Raw genomic sequence first — 21,768 nt, 5'->3', positions numbered from 1 at the left:
TGCCAAAAGTTTAAAGTAAGCTATATAGATGTGAACTTGAAGCAGGTCTTGCGACTACAGTACTGGTTGGCGTGAGCCTATACATGATACACAGGACGGGAATGACAGTACACTCAATCACGTGGATGTAATTCACAGTGTTACGTACATGTACCACGTGATTGATCGACACTCGTCACAGATACGTGATAACAACAGTATATCACCAATTCAAAATGATATCTGTGCCGCAATGACCATCATTGTTACCAATGTCCCAAAGACATATAGAATTAAAAACAACCTGTCGACAACCTCCGCCAGTTCTTTCCATTCATTGTGCATTTTATATTTTTTGTCTCGCTGCTCCATCTTATCGGCCAGTCCTTTCACTTGCTGTAAAATCTGGCTCAGTACCTTCAGCTGATCCCGCCCGGTTTGTAAATTTTGCCTCACTGACGACACACTGTGACTGCTCAAAGGGGTGATACAGCCATGGGACAGGGAACAGGAAGCGCTTTTTAAAGTGTCACTAGGCCCGTTCATAGACACTACAATCCCATTGTCTTCCACATCTTGGTTACTAAGCAACGAGTTACAGGTCTCCGTGTAGTGCAGTTTGCTAAGATGGCCGCGGTGGTACGCCACGGACGCCTTCCGTAGATGTCGTTTGTGAATTTGTTTGTCACGGCAGAAAAACAATAATCTCGCGAGGTAACCTAGTATGTAGCGTTGAACCCATCGTGGGAGTGGTCGACAGTTTGGTCCTTGGTGATGGACATGTAAAGTTAATATCGACATAGTTACAGAGAAGGAGACCATTATCATTGTGGCGGCAGTGTACTGGCCTGAAATGAAATATACATGTAGTTAGGTAGAGCATTTGCAAGTTTCGGTGTCACGTGATGTGTTTGTCATCAAATACGTCATCAAATTCCCCATTTTGTTCGCTCTAGCTCGTTGCTAGGCGACGTGTATTAATCCTTAAAATAGTCATACAAATACATGTATATATATTTCGGTGAATCCACACACAGATCGCAGTGTGAAATACGATTTGGAAATTGCATGACCCCGGGTAACTACTAAAAATTCTAGGCCACTATTATCCTAGTCAGACTATTTTGACTTAACTATTATTTCTTATATTCATTATTCGAATTATATTTATTCATTAGTTTATGGTTGCGGCATATACACCGTGAGAGTGAAACGCTATGGTACAACGTATTTGGACAATAACCACCACGTGACCATAGTTATCTCATGTGTGCCACGTGCATGGAGAGTTCTGACAATAACTCGCGGGCCTTTAAAACACACAGCTGACGTAACTATTAAAATTGCTAACGCTACTCGTGATACACGCAAAGTTAATACACCTTGAAGAACGCCTTTTTTATAACTCTTGCGCCACCAGCGGTGACACTTATTTTATGGTAAAGTCTCGAATCCGTTAGGTGAGATGGCGTCGATTAGAGGATGCTCGACACCTGGAAATAATATATGGATCAAAAATAAATAATATCTGAAATCAATAATTTCTGAGAATAAAAAACATGTCGCGCCTGTACCAATGATCAAAGTTAAAAACGTACATATTTGATAACCACCGCTTCCGCAGGCAAGAGATATCATAATTTGGCTTACCAATTACGGGTACATCACTAGTCGGAGGCATGGATTCAGCCACTAGAAGTAAAAACACCGTCAAGGACAGCAGCACAGTTATTCCAAAGCTGACCTTCTCTCCCGAGTCAGCCGGCAGGAAGAAACTAATCATCGTGAAAACGGCGATTAATACACACGGCATTACTAGGTTGAATACATAGAAGAACGGACGACGACTCATATGTATTATGAAGGTAGCGTCTGTGTACGGAATTCCCGGTGAATCGGGGTAATACTCGACGTTGTTCTGTATTTCCATCTCTGTGATGTCCCATTGCCCGTCGCTGCGGAACACTGAGCTGTTACCTGGAGAGAATTAAGCAAATGTTGAGAGAATAAATAAATAAATTAAACGGTCGTTAGTATATTCTACATAATTGAATGTATAGTTATATGTGTCGTCGGTTTCTGAAAGAAGAAATTTCGTTCACGACTGTGGCTGGTTACCGGTCATGCCATTGCGTACCAGAGACCGGTAACTAAATAATGGTTCAGTCGTACTGATTGGTCTAGCATGTTCCCATGGTTTGTTGGTGGATATGCTCTAACCACAGACGATGGTCGTTCTTCAAATAAAACAGGGACTCCGTTTTACTCCCAAACGGCTAGAAATATTAGAACTACTTCAATTATCAAGTCTAAGCAGACAGACTATCCGACCGTGATGATATTGCAATGTTACACACAGGTTTATTTAGAACGAAATTTGTAATGTATTCAAATTACACAACTCAGTTGCGTGAATCCAGGGCCGCAATTCCGGCCAAGTAAAATAACTACATGAGTACTAGCTACTTGCTGTTTGCGAAAAAAATAACCCGCCGGGAACCAGTGAGTCTTCAGTAGTCGTCATTTAGAAGAAAAATCCTACAAAGGCAATAATACACACTTATTGGCCTCGCCTGAGGGGAGGGTAGTTTTTATATATTGGCCTCGCCATGGCCGACAACTGTTTTATTATCTCGATAGAGAACAACCAGACAGTAAATCTGAGTTAAATCCTGCGGAGAAACGCAATCGAAAGTGTCATCCATCTTGTTATCGTCTGCAACAATCTAATTGCCCCAGAAGTTATGACTTCAGTATAAATACACGTCAGAGGCAGGACATACGCTGGGGAAGTCACTATCAATAAATATCAAACGATTATGTGACCGCTTTTAATCAATAACATCGACTGTCTCATACTTGAGGGATGATGATACTTTTTTTTTTACTGTCGTGCTGGTCCATAACGATATCAACGCCGTGTGAGAATCATTACTATAAAACACGCCATTATAGCGAATCCGGATCACTGAATGAATTACTAGAATCTGAATTTAACTGAAGTGTCAACAACCAGAATATCTTCTTACTGTCACTAACATACGTCACAGTCGCTAGATGGCGCGATTTATTGCTTTTAGAACGTGTAGCCGGTTTTAGCTCATTGAAGTGAAACTAACCTCCTCTCACCGGTAGTTACTATGAAGAAAAAATGTTATCGTTTTCCATCGTTGACGGGATTAGAAACACAATAGTGACATTTACAGCATAACCCATGACGTAATTACGTATTTTCTAGAACATGACGGAATGCATGCTCACGTTAAAACAACGCGAGATATTGTAAACTATTCATAAATGAGAAATGATATTTCCATAATAGTTAACAGCGGCTGCAAGTAAATACACAATACGGTGTAACTATGCCAGTGGGCGTCACTAGAAATCCGAGTCCCGTCTATCTGACGCCACAATGGAATATAATAAAAAAAAAACATCTTATGCACGTGGCTTTGCAAATCTGCATAACTATTTCAGTTACGCATGAAAACCACAAAGAAACGAACGACCATCCACTAAATCCAGACAAAATGTCATTTAACAGTGTACTAAACAAACACGCAGTCGACCAACCCTGTACGATAACTGTTAACATGTAAAAATGACCTGTGTGTAGCCCTTTATTTCAATTATAATACTCCGAATTTTATATATACGTTTAGTGGCACGCTTCAGAAGAAAGAAATCAACAGTGCGGCTAGCGTGTCAGGGACGCATGTATTTAATACGAGTAATCTGAAAACGCAACAACGACGTGATAATATAGGCAACAGGAAATTTTGCAGCTGAAAATTACCTGCGTTTTCAATCATGAACAAATGCGTTCGTGCTTTGCCCCAATCATCGCTCAGTTGGCGTCTGATAGTTGGGGACAGCAAGTATTACTGATCGACCAATTAGAACGCGTCATTGCAGTGCGCGGTATATGATAATAGTGAATAAGATTATAACTAATTAAATACCATACATATAGAATGGCAATCAGCATGCAGTACATGCGATAGGGGGGACAGTAACCCAGAAGTTTTGTTAATAATTCTGCTTAAATGATGCCCAGTCGGTAAATTAGGATGCAGCGCCCTCATTGTAGTTGACAATTTCACCAGTCGAACCCCAGCCACTGCATTACAGATTAAGGCCCCCTAAGTTCTGGGCGCTTCTCCATCCAAACGCTCTCAACGATAAACAGTAATTTTCCCGGCAGGCTTAACTCGTACCTAACATACCTTAGTGCATAAACATACCACGCATTAATTGCATTTTCTTGTAAGACAAGTACTCGTCACTGGCGCACTCTTAATTCTTGCATCTATATTCTAATTATCACGAACCACCCATAAGATTTGCGCAGAGTAGAATTGACTTAGCTGCCAACTTAGTCAGCTGTGCGTTCACTTACTTCATGCACTGTTTAAAAGATAAATAAATATTGAAAACGAGTCGGCGTAAATAATCAACTTTGGTTAATAGCTCGTCTATCTGGTCTCAATACACAGAGGCATAATGCCAATTCATCTCAATGGTGTGCCGCTTGTAACCGATTGTCCGTGTAGTATTCTGACGTCATCCGTGAAATTGAAAGAATATAATTCAATAAATCCTCGCTAAATCTAGCTAGATTGCAGCTACCCATTGTGCAATGAAGGTCACCCGTACAATCATAATTATGAGTGAGAATATATACTTCCTGAACTGACTAGCTGTCGGTATATACACGGTGTACATCCCTTTGACGTCCGTGTTACAATATCAATCGACTTCAGTCGTTAGAGTGTTGTCATTGTTGGCAGAGGGAGGGGGCTACCTAATCACGCGACTCGACATTTTAGTCGTATTAAAAAAAAACGCGTACTATAAATACTATTACGAAGGTTTTCGGTCATTTTAGCTTTCTACGTTATCTAGAATTTATTTGTGCGCTTAGTAAGATTCGATGTTTGTTTGTGTAATATGTTGTAGAAAAATATCTTTACTCCACATCATTGACGCTGCAGGTCGGCGTCTTCTACACCGATGGTCAGCGATTTCTGTGACGACACAATGACTCCACATAACACGCTTAGCGAAAGGTTTCATAAAATCAATGACAAAGACAACATAAAGAAATAACTCGTTTCCGTAGTATAATAACAACGAGACTTTCTCTGACTGAAAGCGCATTTCTGTATTTATTCAACAATTTCGTTTTTATCGCAGTTTCAAGTTGAAATCAATACTGACCCGAGTTGACTGTCAATGCTAAACGTACAAGAGCATACTCAAGGGGAAGAGGTGGGCGGAGTGATGCCAATGCCTTGCGTAGTGAAGGTGGGGGTGAAACTCGCTGGTCATAAAATACCATTATATAGGTTATAACATCACAGTGTTTCGATGAATTGATTAATGCAGCCTTCTTTGTAGCGGCAACTTTCCTGGTGGTATTAATTACGTCGTAAATAAAGGGATTTTGTAAGATTAACATGACTTATTGCACTAGATTATCTTTTCGCCAAGTTAGGAAACCTTGATCTACTAAATTAGGAGTATGTTTTACATAGATATGATCCACGCACACAGACCATGTTACTAATATTATCATTGCTGATACGGTATACAGGTTAGTAAGATTCTTGAAAAAATTGATAATATATATTTATTCACTCATCAACATTCCCGATGTTATTGCTATTATAACTGCACCACGCGATACCTATTTGAAGAAAACAGACAGACTGACACGTGTCTCTGTAATGATTCACAATGCAGCGGCGGAATTAGGTGCACCTGCGAGCGCCCCCTAAAAGCGTCTTTACTTATATACAAATATCCCACAATGCAATGCAGCAATGACATCTTTGTAATGGTCCAATCGACAATCATCATGCATCCATCCTTGCACGTAGCTGTGTCACGAGCCTGAGGCAGAAGATACTAGCAGAGACGAGAACTACACCAAGCATAACTAAATTATGCACCCAAATAAACTATGGTTACAAGTGTGGCATCGTATGTGTAACATTGACCGGTGTACATTCTTGTTTCTATTTATATATGCAATGTAAATAATAAAAATTGTTCCTGTGTTACACGAATCGTGTAATTTTAAATTGGCAAAGAACCCGCACACGAGGTGGTAAAACATTAAATATTATTGGGTGTTGAGTTAGTATTAATACACAATCTCGTGAAAATGTTTCACAAGGAATATAATCTCAAATGTCATTGTGTCACCAGGAATGTTATCTCAAATGTCAATGTGTCACCAGGAATGATATCTCAGATGTCAATGTGTCACCAGGAATGTTATCTCAAATGTCAATGTGTCACCAGGAATGATATCTCAGATGTCAATGTGTCACCACGAATGATATCTCAGATGTCAATGTGTCACCAGGAATGATATCTCAGATGTCAAAGTGTCACCAGGAATGGTATCTCAGATGTCACTGTGTCACAAGGAATGTAATCTCAAATGTTAATGTGTCACCAGGAATGTTATCTCAAATGTCAATGTGTCACCAGGAATGATATCTCAGATGTCAATGTGTCACCAGGAATGATATCTCAGATGTCAATGTGTCACCAGGAATGATATCTCAGATGTCAATGTGTCACCAGGAATGATATCTCAGATGTCAATGTGTCACCAGGAATGGTATCTCAGATGTCAATGTGTCACAAGGAATGTAATCTCAAATGTCAATGTGTCACAAGGAATATAATCTCAAATGTCATTGTGTCATCAGGAATGGTATCTCAGATGTCAATGTGTCACCATGAATGTTATCTCAAATGTCAATGTGTCACCAGGAATGGTATCTCAGATGTCAATGTGTCACAAGGAATATAATCTCAAATGTCATTGTGTCACCAGGAATGGTATCTCAGATGTCAATGTGTCACAATGAATGTAATCTCAAATGTCAATGTGTCACCAGGAATGGTAACTCAGATGTCAATGTGTCACAAGGAATGTAATCTCAAATGTCAATGTGTCACAAGGAATATAATTTCAAATGTCATTGTGTCACCAGGAATGGTATCTCAGATGTCAATGTGTCACCAGGAATGTTATCTCAAATGTCAATGTGTCACCAGGAATGGTATCTCAGATGTCAATGTGTCACAAGGAATGTAATCTCAAATGTCAATGTATCACAAGGAATGTTATCTCAAATGTCAATGTGTCACAAGGAATGTTATCTTAAATGTCAATGTATCACCAGGAATGTTATCTCAAATGTCAATGTGTCACCAGGAATATAATCATAAATGTCATTGTGTCACCAGGAATGGTATCTCAGATGTCAATGTGTCACAAGGAATGTAATCTCAAATGTCAATGTGTCACAAGGAGGGTTATCTCAGATGTCAATGTGTCACAAGGAATGTTATCATAAATGTCAATGTGTCACCAGGAATGTTATCTCAAATGTCAATGTGTCACCAGGAATGTTATCTAAAATGTCAATGTGTCACAAGGAATGTTATCTTAAATGTCAATGTGTCACCAGGAATGTTATCTCAAATGTCAATGTGTCACCAGGAATGTTATCTCAAATGTCAATGTGTCACAAGGAATGTTATCTCAAATGTCAATGTGTCACAAGAAATGTTATCTCGAATGTCATTGTGTCACCAGGAATGTTATCTCAAATGTCAATGTGTCACCAGGAATGATATCTCAAATGTCAATGTGTCACAAGGAATGTTATCTCAAATGTCAATGTGTCACCAGGAATGATATCTCAAATGTCAATGTGTCACAAGGAATGTTATCTCAAATGTCAATGTGTCACCAGGAATGATATCTCAGATGTCAATGTGAAACCAGGAATGATATCTCAGATGTCAATGTGTCACCAGGAATGATATCTCAGATGTCAATGTGTCACCAGGAATGATATCTCAGATGTCAATGTGTCACCAGGAATGATATCTCAGATGTCAATGTGTCAACAGGAATGGTATCTCAGATGTCAATGTGTCACAAGGAATGTAATCTCAGATGTCAATGTGTCACCAGGAATGTTATCTCAAATGTCAATGTGTCACAAGGAATGCTATCTTAAATGTCAATGTATCACCAGGAATGTTATCTCAAATGTCAATGTGTCACCAGGAATATAATCTCAAATGTCATTGTGTCACCAGGAATGGTATCTCAGATGTCAATGTGTCACAAGGAATGTAATCTCAAATGTCAATGTGTCACAAGGAGGGTTATCTCAGATGTCAATGTGTCACAAGGAATGTTATCATAAATGTCAATGTGTCACCAGGAATGTTATCTCAAATGTCAATGTGTCACCAGGAATGTTATCTCAAATGTCAATGTGTCACAAGGAATGTTATCTTAAATGTCAATGTGTCACCAGGAATGTTATCTCAAATGTCAATTTGTCACCAGGAATGTTATCTCAAATGTCAATGTGTCACAAGGAATGTTATCTCAAATGTCAATGTGTCACAAGAAATATTATCTCAAATGTCAATGTGTCAGCAGGAATGTTATCTCAAATGTCAATGTGTCACCAGGAATGATATCTCAAATGTCAATGTGTCACCAGGAATGATATCTCAAATGTCAATGTGTCACCAGGAATGATATCTCAGATGTCAATGTGTCACCAGGAATGATATCTCAGATGTCAATGTGTCACCAGGAATGGTATCTCAGATGTCAATGTGTCACAAGGAATGTAATCTCAAATGTCAATGTGTCACCAGGAATGGTATCTCAGATGTCAATGTGTCACAAGGAATGTAATCTCAAATGTCAATGTGTCACAAGAAATATAATCTCAAATGTCATTGTGCCACCAGGAATGGTATCTCAGATGTCAATGTGTCACCAGGAATGTTATCTCAAATGTCAATGTGTCACCAGGAATGATATCTCAGATGTCAATGTGACACAAGGAATATAATCTCAAATGTCATTGTGTCACCAGGAATGGTATCTCAGATGTCAATGTGTCACAAGGAATGTAATCTCAAATGTCACTGTGTCACAAGGAATGTTATCTCAAATGTCAATGTGTCACCAGGAATGTTATCTCCGATGTCAATGTGTCACAAGGAATGTTATCCCAAATGTCATGTGTCACCAGGAATTTTATCTCAAATGTCAATGTGTCACAAGGAATGTTATATCAAATGTCAATGTGTCACCAGGAATGTTATCTCAAATGTCAATGTGTCACAAGGAATGTTATCTCCGATGTCAATGTGTCACCAGGAATGATATCTCAAATGTCAATGTGTCACAAGGAGGGTTATCTCAAATGTCAATGTGTCACATGGAATGTTATCTTAAATGTCAATGTATCACCAAGAATGTTATCTCAAATGTCAATGTGTCACCAGGAATATAATCTCGAATGTCATTGTGTCACCAGGAATGGTATCTCAGATGTCAATGTATCACAAGAAATGTAATCTCAAATGTCAATGTGTCACAAGGAGGGTTATCTCAGATGTCAATGTGTCACAAGGAATGTTATCATAAATGTCAATGTGTCACCAGAAATTATGTCTCAGATGTCAATGTGCCACTAGGAATGTTATCTTAAATGTCAATGTGTCACTAGGAATGATATCTCAGATGTCAATGTGTCACAAGGAATGTTATCTCAAATGTTAATGTGTCACAAGGAATGGTATCTCAAATGTCAACGTGTCACCAGAAATGTTATCTCAAATGTCAATGTGTCACCAGGAATGTTATCGCAAATGTCAATGTGTCACAGGGAACGATCAAGGACACGAACGTGTAACGAACGTAAGTATGAACACACACATGCTATGACAAGACCACACACACAACTTTTCAACATACGCGAGCCGCGGTGCCAAGCTTATTTCCGAGAACCAGCTCGAACTGTGCGATCCAGGAAGCGTCTGATAGATTGATTTGAATATTCACGGATCAAGGGACATTCGATGACGAAAGTAGTTACAACAAAGTGTAGCATAACACATTATCCAAGACCTGTCAGTTATTTGTCACCGTATTAGTGGATTCCATAGTTATGCAAGACAAGTGGCGTGATGACTAGACATCTCGCACGGAACACTTTTTTCTAAAAAAGGGTTTTAAATCAATTCTGGGTACAAATTATTATGTATCGTCATACGTGAGTTGGATTTCCTAAAAAATATTGCAATGTTGCAAAGGGAATTAGTATAAAAAAACATTTTTTCTGATCAGTTTATTATGGCTTCCTCTATAAAAGTGATTGTACTAAACTTTTTGTTTTGTAAATTGAATTTGTTCACCCGGTATAATCTCACGTTTTCTGTTTACAATATTAGACGTGCTTATCACAGTCATGACACGAGGGCGCTAATTAAAATGACGAGTCCGTTATTCACGTCAAGTACATTTCACACTGATCCGATGTACATTTCTTCTTTCAGATTTCTGTAGAGCTCAGTTTTAGTTTCTCCATAATCATCACAATCGGTGACCATGATTACTCCAGGGTACTTATTGACGTACGCCCCCTTAAGTTCACAATCTCTCGACAACTTTCACACTCGCTGGAATCTATGGAATGATTGAATGTCCACAAAACCCACACATATATTCCGTCTGATACGGATCACATACAGTCGTACAGATAGGGGGTATCCAAGTGGAGATCACCGATAAAACAATTAATCGCGATATCCTACCGTCACGATGTATCAGTGGGTTTGCATAAATTGAAGTGATCGTCTTTTGACGTCAACTTGCTCTGCGACAGAATTCCCCCGATACAGCCATTTCTTTTATAACGAGAACTTTCTGTACCAACAGAAATTACACAAATCGGTGAAATGATCGTTCAGCATGACTTTCCCACAGAGAATGACGTAAACACAACAGGGAGACTGGATATTGGTTCAAGTCAAACTGAACAAAGTTGTCCTGCGTGCGTCTCCATCTACTCAGACCTATACGTGTTACTGTTTCTTGGCGCCAGCATGGTTACAAATGATTTAATTGGAAGAGAATGTGATAAAAAGGACAGGTACGAGATGTCCTTGTATGACGTAAATTGTTCCAGTCCTTGCAAAAATGAGAACGTAAAGTGAGAGTTGTTCTACTAGTTCCCACAGTAGATTAATGAGAACCTTCAAACAATGTCATGCTATTGGAAACAAATAACGACAAAGAAAGAAAAGGGCTTGCTGGTATGAAAATGAAATCATTATAGATGAATTTTGCTTGAGGAATTGAAATAACGTAGAAGGGATAACGGAAATTAAATTTTACCACGGGGAGCTGTGTCAAAGCAAAATCCGTTCTCGTGAAGCCCTCCTTAATAATTGACGACGATATATTGGCACTCGTCACTCACCGGCGATCTGCTAAATTAGTCTTAGATGATATGACATGTGTAGTGTCCATCCTTGTGAGCGAGGCTTTGGTCTGTCTCCGGTAGTATCCCGTCATTTAATCACGGCCCAAATGAGAGCTTAAAGTACGGCGTATGACAGCTGTACCTACTGTACTAGGGAGGTCGAACCTTGCATTGAGTAAGCAGCGTATCAAGCATTTTTTAAATAAGATGCCCCAGTCGTCGGAAAAGACTTTGTCGATATGAGTCCCATGCGACGTACACGACGCGGGTAAAAATACGTTGTTTGATTCCAAGCATACAACATACGGACACGCGCTGCGCGGCAACCGTGGCGCTGCGCGGCAACCGTGGCGATGCGCGGCAACCGTGGCGCGTCTCTAAATGCTAAAGAAATCTCTATTAAACTACTAACTATGATGATAACACCTGAATGATATATCTCACGTAATGTATTTCATGTATAGCAACAGTGTTAATTTCACTGCCATGAGTTCACGCTCCTAACGACGACCTCTATCCGAACCCGTAGTGTTACATAGAACAACATTTTTCGCTTGGATAATGCCAAAGTCGTAATTGAATACGTTCACGTACTTCATTGCACAAAACACGTGGTCGTAACCTGTGATTGATAGTGTTGCAACAAATTCACCTATGTTAACGTATTCGTGACTGGTCATATGTTTTAGCAAGAATAATTCATTATCATGTGACTGTCCTGTGAGAATTTAGATGACTTGTATGTTCATAAATTCCTATCAATAAACCGTTATATGTTACGACCTCAAGCGACGAAGAAATTCTGTGACGTAAATGGATGTAAGCAACTATATTTACAGTGTTATAATTGCTTTGATTTGTGGCCATCGTCTACAATGCACAATAATATTTTTGATAGACCTGCTATATTCCACATTACAACGACTACACAACCATAGAGAGGTGTATATTTTAACGACAGTGCTTACACCTACCTACGTCATTTTGGCGCCACAGACGTGCGCGTCCATAGAGAGCGCGACTTATTCTGAATGCAATGTGTGATACCTGTATCGTTTTGGAATAAATCAGCACTCGCTCCGTGCAAACAAACATACACGCTGATTCTGCCGCGGGCAATCTCGGCTGCCCCAGGGCAGAGATTGCGAAGAAAAGTACATCTTTCTAATAAGTTCAATTATTGGAGGAAAGTAGCAGCGTCCCGTGAGAGTCACGGGAAGAATGAACGACCCGATTACCTGACCTATTATGTAACCGATAAAGCTATAACTCACTACCAAATGATAAGTGGTAGACAATTTTGAACGGGAACCCGCCACTGCTGTTAAGTGATTCAAAGAGTGAGGGTTGAAAGCCAGACCTAATACATTCCAGGTCATTTATTTTACAAATCTCCAAGGATACCTTTACTTTTAGTATTGTTGCTGACAACATATAAACTTGTTAGACTACTACGGGTAATCGCCGAGCGTAGCAGAGGTATGAAAAGAGTCATTTCTTTATGTTTATAAGCAATGACATCAGTATATGGACAAACTTCCAAAACTGAAGTTGGATAAACAAGGATTGAAATTTCCATCTATAAACAAATCACGTACGACAATATTTCATGTTGGCGGAGATTAAACATAGCGGACGATCTTTGGAACTGAGACATTCAAATTCAAAATTTGATTTACGCTGAAAGGTTTCCTGAAAGGTGTACGTGAAATCGATCCGAAACGTATCCGATTTTTGGACTAAAGTGGTTTTACCATGCAGACATTGAACACACATTACGGTCAAATTCAAAGTGGATTTCACTTTAAATTCGATAATGAGTCTCCTTTGTGTTTACTACAGAAATGTTATCTGTGATTCATTGAGCGTGATTCGCACTGTTTCGCTGAAGCTGACTATCCATGACGAGGCGATGGCCGAATTAATGAACATTGGCTGGCGAAAATGATCGAACACCGACCGACACCTACGTACATTTATTTAACGACGAGGCCTTTGCGGCAGTGGATAATGGTCTGTCCGTAGTCATTACACGTTACTGTAGTAGTGTGGTTGAAGACAACTGACAAATCTATCGCCATCTATGTTTTGACAACTAAGAATATGTATTTACTCGAATGTATTAACCCGATTTCTTCAATGTAGCGAAGCCGGTTTCTTTCATGTCTTAAAGTTGTACTGTCAGCAAAACTATTTTTGACGCCTTCGACATGTAAAGTAATATGATTACTGTAACAAATGCAACAGCAACTGTATTGGCAAGACATTTGCATCAGAAGTTACCTGTCATTTGCCGAACATCACCGAGTAGTTCATTGGATTGGACTGTTTGAATTTTCAGTTGCTTAGGGTGTCATCATGTCACCGAATCACACTCGGATTTCTCTGTTCAACTATTGGGGAATGAAAACACTATAGCATTTTCTATTAATCTGAGATGCACATCTAACTTTTAGGTTGATTTCTGTAGCCATTATGACCATCCCTTTTGATTGAAAAGAACATCAATTTTACTTCAAATATTGAACATTACGTTCTAGGTTGATTTATTCTCCTTCTTATATGTCTTTGCGCCTTGCTACTTGCAGCTTTCAATTTAAAGCCATTCATTTCCCCACCTGCAAATGTAGGACGAAATGTAAAACCGAACTATTTATTAATATAGAGACGTCAGTACGATCAACTTGATCGGAATCAACGTTGTGCAAGTTAATATTACTGTAATAAAATTGTGCACATGACAAACTGAATCTGGAAAAAAAACAACAACGACGTTTTGCTCACGTATATAATTGGGGAAACATTAAGCACTGATTTCACTCGTAAGGATTTCCGTTTGTCTTGTTTCTTGTGAATATTTCAATACCATTTTCAGCTTGAGCGGATTCAATTTTCCGCGACTAAACCATAAAACACAAATCTTCAGAATCTGTTCAGTTTATAAAGTTAGTCATTTACTGTATAATCTAATGCATTGACAACTTTGAAAGAACTGCACTTTTCTAACGTAAATTATGCCTATTTTAATCTAATTAACCAAACATTTTATTCAGTTTTAGGGCGTAAAAGTGTTATTAAACTGAATTAAGTAACCGGATAACTTGAACTTGTTACCTTACAGGGACTTGAAGTTCGAACATATTCGAATATGCAAATTACTCGTAAGTAAACCTGCTCTGTGCTGTTCGGAGTTGGAGGTTATTTGTCTTTAACGCGCTCACGAAGTAGGATTCGAACAAGAATGCATAGCAGAGTTTAAAGGCCGTCGCACTGTGACGTCATATGTTTACATTTTTGCCAACCAGCATGCAACAATTCTAAACTAGAACATTCTTAAAAGGACAATGATCGTCGCGCACTGCGTGTTCAAATTACGTGTAAACATGGGCAACTTTATATTGTAGTACATTGCATGGTTACTGACCAATGACAATTCATTTGTATTCTATTGAATCGCATGTTCCTTACCAATACCAGTTAATTTATATTGTGTTAAATTACATGTTACTTACCAATACCAGTTACTTTGAATTCTAGTGGGTTACATGGTTACTTACTAATACCAATTAATTTATATCATATTATACGTTACATACCAATTCTAGTGGCTTACATGGTTATTTACAAGACCAGTTAATTTATGTTCGAGTGATGTACATGGTTAATTACCAACGAAAGTTACGTTACATTTAATTACAGTTACTATATGCGCTAGTGACTAGCTACCGAATTATATTTATTATATATATATATATATATATATATATATATATATATATATATATATATATATATATATATATGAATATCTATATATATATGAATATCTGGTTACTTACCAATGCCAGTTACTTCCACTTCCGTTCCATCATGTTGCCATGGACCAAACTTCAGTGGACATTCCTGTTTGTCAAACGGAAATCTTCTAACGTCTATTTTACAATAAGTTTTGAATATCACGGGTGCCGCCCAATTAATAAATCCGTCGCTGTTTATCACACATATTTGATTTACTTTGTAGTCTTCATATCTATCATCGGCACTGAAAACAAGTATAATCAGTCATCATACAATTGTATACAGAAATACACTAGTCCCTGAAGAAGTGAAAGTGTGTCAAACAAAAGTGGAATTTTAAAATGTACACATGTTGAGATTTTCAAAATACAACTTATATAATTATATATATAGATATTTACATATCATCGATTATCAGTATAGATTTTATATGAGATTCGGAAACTTATTCGCATACTTATCATAAAGGGTCACATCTGGCATCCATAAACGGTTAGATGGAATCTTGAAGTGGTCGATATCGCCGTATTTGTCTGCATCCCATTGCAAGTACTCGTCAACCCATTCCTGTGAAGACAGGTGAAACGTCTAGAGACCTGAGCCATTGCTCGAAACGTCTAGCTATTTTTAATAGTTATTTAGGACTACGATTACCTAATATTATCTTCAATATATCATAGTTCGAAGTTGGCGCGCACGGTCACTGTATCTTGTGTAATAAACAACTGAGTCAAATACGCTTATGCATGAATGCAACTTTTTTGGTTTATTTTTCGATCTTTCAAACCACATATTTATCTGCAATTTTGTTGGAATAGATGGAATACGATTTTAATGATTACCGCTCGATTGTCCACAAACAAGACAGTAGATTGTTTAACGTTCTCAAACAAAAATACCACGTGATGATGAAATTCGCAAGCTGTCCATTGATTTAGGTACACGCCTTTGTTATTTGTCAGTTAAATTAGCCATTAGCTGTTCATACCTCTCCTCAAACTTAATAACTTTCCACCAGCAATTGGAAAGTTTTCCGGAGATTAGTTGCCTAATATTTCTCCTCTCGTTTGAATCTCCGTTAAATTCCAGTTTCTTTGATGACATTTATATGACCAATGAAACGCCGGTACTCGATAAAATCCAAAAATATTTAAAAACTGCCCTAACATGCTCGTAAATGACCTCTGTCCACAAAAAAGTGTTACCTGCTCCCAAGAAATTGCCCTTGGAACAGGCGACACCTGTTGATTTTCTTAAATAGTTCGAGAAATTAAAGAATGCCTGACGACCTGACAAAATATGACATTCAATTGAAAACGTGTTATCTTGCATGTTGAAACGTGCAAACGTTATGACCACGGCCCCGTACGATTATGTATGTTTCACATTAGATTTTGTAGTGGTGACGTAAACCACTAGTAAACTATAGAACCATGGGAATTTCGCAATTACAGCATCAGTAGTAACTTAGGCGAGTAAACTCGCCATTACAGTATCAGTGGTAACTCAGGCGAGTAAACTCGCCATTACAGTATCAGTAGTAACTTAGGCGAGTAAACTCGCTATTACACCATCAGTGGTAAATTACGTGGTAATTGCAATGAGATACTGGTACTGTTAATGTATTACACAAATACTTAATATTATACACTAATACTGCTCACGTCACGTACGCCAATACTTCTGACATGTACACCGACACTGTTTACGTCACGTACATCGATACTATTAGCACATGGACGTGGTACACTAATTCTGCCAAAGTCCCACACACCAGTACTTTTAACATGTATACTGACATTGCTAACGTGATGCGTCATTACTTCTAACATACTAGTAGTACACCGATACTTCTAATAATGTCGTACACTAAAACTGCTAACGTCACGTACACCAATACTTCTGACATGTACAACGACATTGTTTACGTCACGTACGTCGATACTTGTAACATGTTACACTGACACTGCTAACGTAATACACAAATGCTTCTAATATGTTATACTAATATTTCCAACGTGTTATACCAATACATCTGATATTATCATGTACACGTGTCGGGCGTACAAGTCACCATCTCGTCAAATTACAAGCAGCATTTATCTTAGCGCATTTGTTACTTTATTAGATTTCCAAAGGTCATCTGACTATAATTCAGACATTTACGATACAAGATTTTATCGTTCTTTATTGTTGTCACGGTGAAATCCTGCCAAGACTTCAATGACAGCAGACTGGTCATAACAAGAAATTCAGGTAGCGCAGTTAGGGACAAATTGTAATAAAGATCATGATTGGACGAACCGTAAAAAAAATCGTATTGGACACTTGCCACGTTTACATCGCAGTATCAAATGCATGTCGTTATTCGAATCCGTTGAGTCGCTAGTGGGGGCAACTACATAACGCTTAGCAAAAACCAAAGTTTAATATAATTTTATATCAACGTTAAAACAAAACAAGACTAGACAGGCAAATATTTATGATCTGGTAGGATGTCAGGAAGTATCTGGTTGAGTCGAGCCATCTGGTGTATTGTCGAAATCGTCTGTTTTAATATGAGTTTTGAAGAATTAATGTCCAATGTCCAATTAATGACAACGTACATTCATAAATCAACTCAGGAAATTGATACATGAAGGCATGTAAGGACTCATACCACTTCCCAACTCCGGAAAAAAATATTATTTGCCACTCTGGAAAATACTACAATTTATCGTACGATGCAAAGTGGGCCTTTACATAGAAACCCGCACGTCACGTGACATTATGATTTGTTATATACACAACCTCTGAAACATCACGGTGACAATAGAATATAGACATGTCTATAATAAAACGTGTTCATTCACGAAACGTACACGTCGAAGTTGTCCGTGAATGCCGCCAATTTCCAGACTGTGATAACATAACTACTTAAAGCGGGAGGATCTTCACCTGCGCACGCGCGGGAATTGAGTCCCAGGCGACGATAACATTACACGCTAAACACGCTTGTTTGTAAACAATGACACGCTACGGCCATCTGACGCATGCGCAGATGACGACTCCCTGCTTTAAATGGTCTTTGGCGCAAATGACGCCGAGGTCTCGCTGAGCCACGAGACTTGTTTTTGTCCCTCCAGCAGTCTTTCACTCCCCATCTCTCTTTATCGCGTCCACTGCTTCTCTAATCTATGTAACCATGGTAATTAGTACAGTTAAAGCGATGACAGGAGAGAATGAAACACTATTTGAAGGGCAAACACAAAGCCTCGCAACTTGTTTTCAACGAGATCTCGGCGGCCATTTTCGCCCAAGGTCTGGCCAGTCACTGATAACTCAGCATCTATTAAATCGCAACTGAATTCATATATCAATTGTTTGTTTTTCCTTCTACTCTGTATTATATAACTCTTGGTCCCCGTGCGTACAATATACAAGCAATAATACATTACTGTGGCGTGATGTTTCAGTTCAGCTCAGATCAGATGTTTCAACGTACATAATATATACTACACAAACACTTGACCCTAAGTGGCACGGGAGCTCTACACATAGGTATATTTTTTTATGAGAATCGTTTTAAAGCGTTATACAAATTATCCCCAGGGCTGGACAAGATAACTTCCTGCCTGATTATTCTCAAGATCGATGCACCAATTAAATGCACTAAATGGCAATGCCCAGAGCCTTTATTTCCCGTAAGATGGCGTTCATGACGTAAATACCAATCTCCCTTTTTTTACAGCTCTCTAGTTTTTTATGGTTTCGGCGCATCGCGTCTATTTCGGAATTACAATACATATATTGAGAAGAAACAAGATTTGATTTAATAAGTATAAAATTACTCTAGTTATTTATAACTTTCGTCATATCGATATTATAAGTGAGATATAAATCTCGCTATCGAATTGACGGCAGTAGTTTGCAGTGACGCACCATAAATAGCTCCGCGATGGCTGTTCTAGTCTTTTCTGTACATCACCCTCGCTTCCCGCTACTGCATACAAATTTATTTTGCAGGTATTTATTAGGTAATACCATTGAAATGAACCGATAATATGGTTACCACGGCGATATACGTCGTAACCATAATAAGCTACAAACAGAAATGAGACGCTTTTTTTAGATTTATTGGGGGATTTTTTCGGGAGGGATAATTATGCTACTCATTTGGTTGTGTTAATGCGCGCCAATTGGGGGGGGGGTGCAATAACTATTTAAGTACCTTTCTTTACGCGGAGCGTCAATGTGATTCACTGTTTGCTAATCAAAAACGTCCACTTAGGGGGTTGGTATAATACTGGAAACGGCAGACAATCAACATACTACAGTAATAGGGAAACGCGGACCACCTGTACATTTTTTTATATCGACCACAAAGCTGTTAAAGCGACATTATGACGGCTGTTCTTAGTGTTGTTACGCCCCAAAGTTATTGCAAATGAAATTAGATCATAAATTTGACGGGAGAACAAAATGATCAGTCATGCTAAAAAACCCGGGCTGAAACTCGTTTAAATGTGGACGTGTGCGTTCAATTTATTATAAATGCAACACAACTGGCACAAATCAACGCTACTAAAACTGAGAGTATGACATGTACGGCTCAAATTATACCAACGAACTGGCGCCAAACTGAATTTAGTATTTCCGCTATCTAACGTTTGTTTGTTTGCGTGGATGCAACTTATCATGCACATGAATGCAGCCAATTACATCACTTCCCGCTGTGTCACACAATTGTCGTGCAGGGGACAGCAATGTAATTTACTGCATACATGTAAACGACTCCAAATGTCTGAGTTCCGGGATATTTACAATCAAACATTTCACTGCCATGTCCTGATTAGATGAATATCTGGAGCACTATTTTACTGATAACGCGACTACCTCTGAAAGAGGCTGAAACAAAATGGCGGATTTTATAGCGTGCTCGGACATTAATACAACGTGACACTAAGACTCGCAGATTGTATATATTGAGGATGTTATTTTGATTGATGTTGTCACCGACCTGATTTCACACCGGGAAAAGGTAAATTGTCATGCCAACGTAACTGAATTGAACATTTTAAGAAAAACCTTAATTGGAATGCTGGAAAGAATAAATAGTTGCATTCGTTGGAATTGCTCTGTTTTTAACGATCCTCCTGTGCTCCGTGCATTATGCATGATACTTGCATTTTCATAAGGATACTCTTTCTAACACTCTGTCATCATTCATACGTCATTTACATATACACGTTTATTTGATACGAACTTCAAGTTCAGTTGTTTTAGATTTGTTATATCCTTATTTATAGGTGACATTGAACTGATCAACAGTGTATACCTAAATATAACTAGTAGAGTTGGGGGGGGGGTCTTGTCTTTTTTTTTATGAGCCATTTAGATAAATGTTAATTTATATTAGATGCTTTAAGCTTCGGCGAGTAGTTATGAAAATGTTCAGTAACGTCTTGTCCAATTTCGACACACCCTAAGGAGTTTGTTTACGTCTAATTTATTATATTGAAGAGATTTCCAGAAATGACACTTTGAAGGAGTTTGAAAAGATTGAAGACCTTGGTGCCGCATTGAATCGAGTGCCTGGGAGCAAGCAAAGTCATATTTACGAGTGTGCATTCGAATTACAACGCACAAAACGTATGATGGTTTTCTTCGCGAATAATGTGCGTACCCAATACTTTTATTAGAAGGCTCGTACTACGAACAGACAAAGGCATGTACGCTTTTGGATGGCGGCTCAATACGTACTTGAATGTGAAACAATGGACTTTATAGTTGACAGGAAACCTTGAAAAGAGACAATATTTTTTAACTGTTATTTATTTTAGGGACATTGCTGATCTTAGTATTATGTAATATAACAAGTCAATTAACATATAAACATAATTTTTGAATAATTTAATAAATTGAATATGTTTACTGCAAAAAAATGTCATTTTTATTTTATTTTAACTCACACCTTGCTACCCTACCGAGTACACTGGCTTACCAAATCTGTAGCTTATATTTGATAGAACGTTAAAAGACGGACAAAACTGTATGTCTCATGTCGTGTACAGGTCACTACAAAGCGCGCATGCGTCAGTTGAGAACGAGTAATCGGCAGATGTACGCCGGGCTTAAATCATATCATATTATTTTTTTATCAAGATAGATTTTCATACAAATTATTTAAACATGCTAAACAAATCCCTGAACTGTGCTGTGGTAGAATGGCTTACTCTCCGTTATAGAGACACACAGAAAAGTTTGTGATTATTCGATGTTTAATGCGATTGTATGATTCCAAAATATGTGTCAAACCCTGAAATATCGCAAGTCACGTGGTCGCCGCTGAATCAATTGAACTGTGTTTGATATGTTGAGAATGGGAACGATTCACAATAAAAAATGCAATTATTTTGTTTACGACTGGTTATTGCTTTACGTTCACGTATTTCACGATAAAAGTGTTAAATAAGCCCAACAGCGCTGTCCGCATGTCAATCGTAGTTATATACATGCCCAATGAAATAGCTGGTTGAATGGACATCTAGGGGTAGGGGGCATCTTCCTAGGTAAATAAATTGGGATGTACCCTAGCACCTCCAGACCCTATCTCTTTTAGCGCAGCCGAAATACAAAACATTGTACTGATTCAGAGAATTTTAGACAAAATGTATATGTT

General features: G+C 38.4%; 1 protein-coding gene across 1 annotated transcript in view; it reads right to left on the bottom strand.

Moving 5' to 3' along the window:
• Positions 1-210: 210 nt before the first annotated feature.
• The window catches only part of LOC102808936 (neuronal acetylcholine receptor subunit alpha-10-like), a 51,303-nt gene continuing 29,745 nt past the window's right edge, over positions 211-21,768 (bottom strand). The window contains exons 4-7 of the mRNA XM_085503910.1: positions 15,565-15,674; positions 15,149-15,351; positions 1,630-1,956; positions 211-827 (exon numbers count right to left, since the gene is read on the bottom strand). Of these exons, the coding sequence (XP_085360036.1) occupies positions 211-827; positions 1,630-1,956; positions 15,149-15,351; positions 15,565-15,674 (1,257 nt within the window). The remainder of the gene's footprint in view (positions 828-1,629; positions 1,957-15,148; positions 15,352-15,564; positions 15,675-21,768) is intronic.

This window comes from Saccoglossus kowalevskii, chromosome 9 (assembly GCF_978046115.1).
Source record: "Saccoglossus kowalevskii chromosome 9, keSacKowa6.1, whole genome shotgun sequence".
NCBI lineage: Eukaryota > Metazoa > Hemichordata > Enteropneusta > Harrimaniidae > Saccoglossus > Saccoglossus kowalevskii.
Note: the sequence above shows the minus strand (reverse complement) of the source record. Positions and strands in the feature narration are given on the sequence as shown.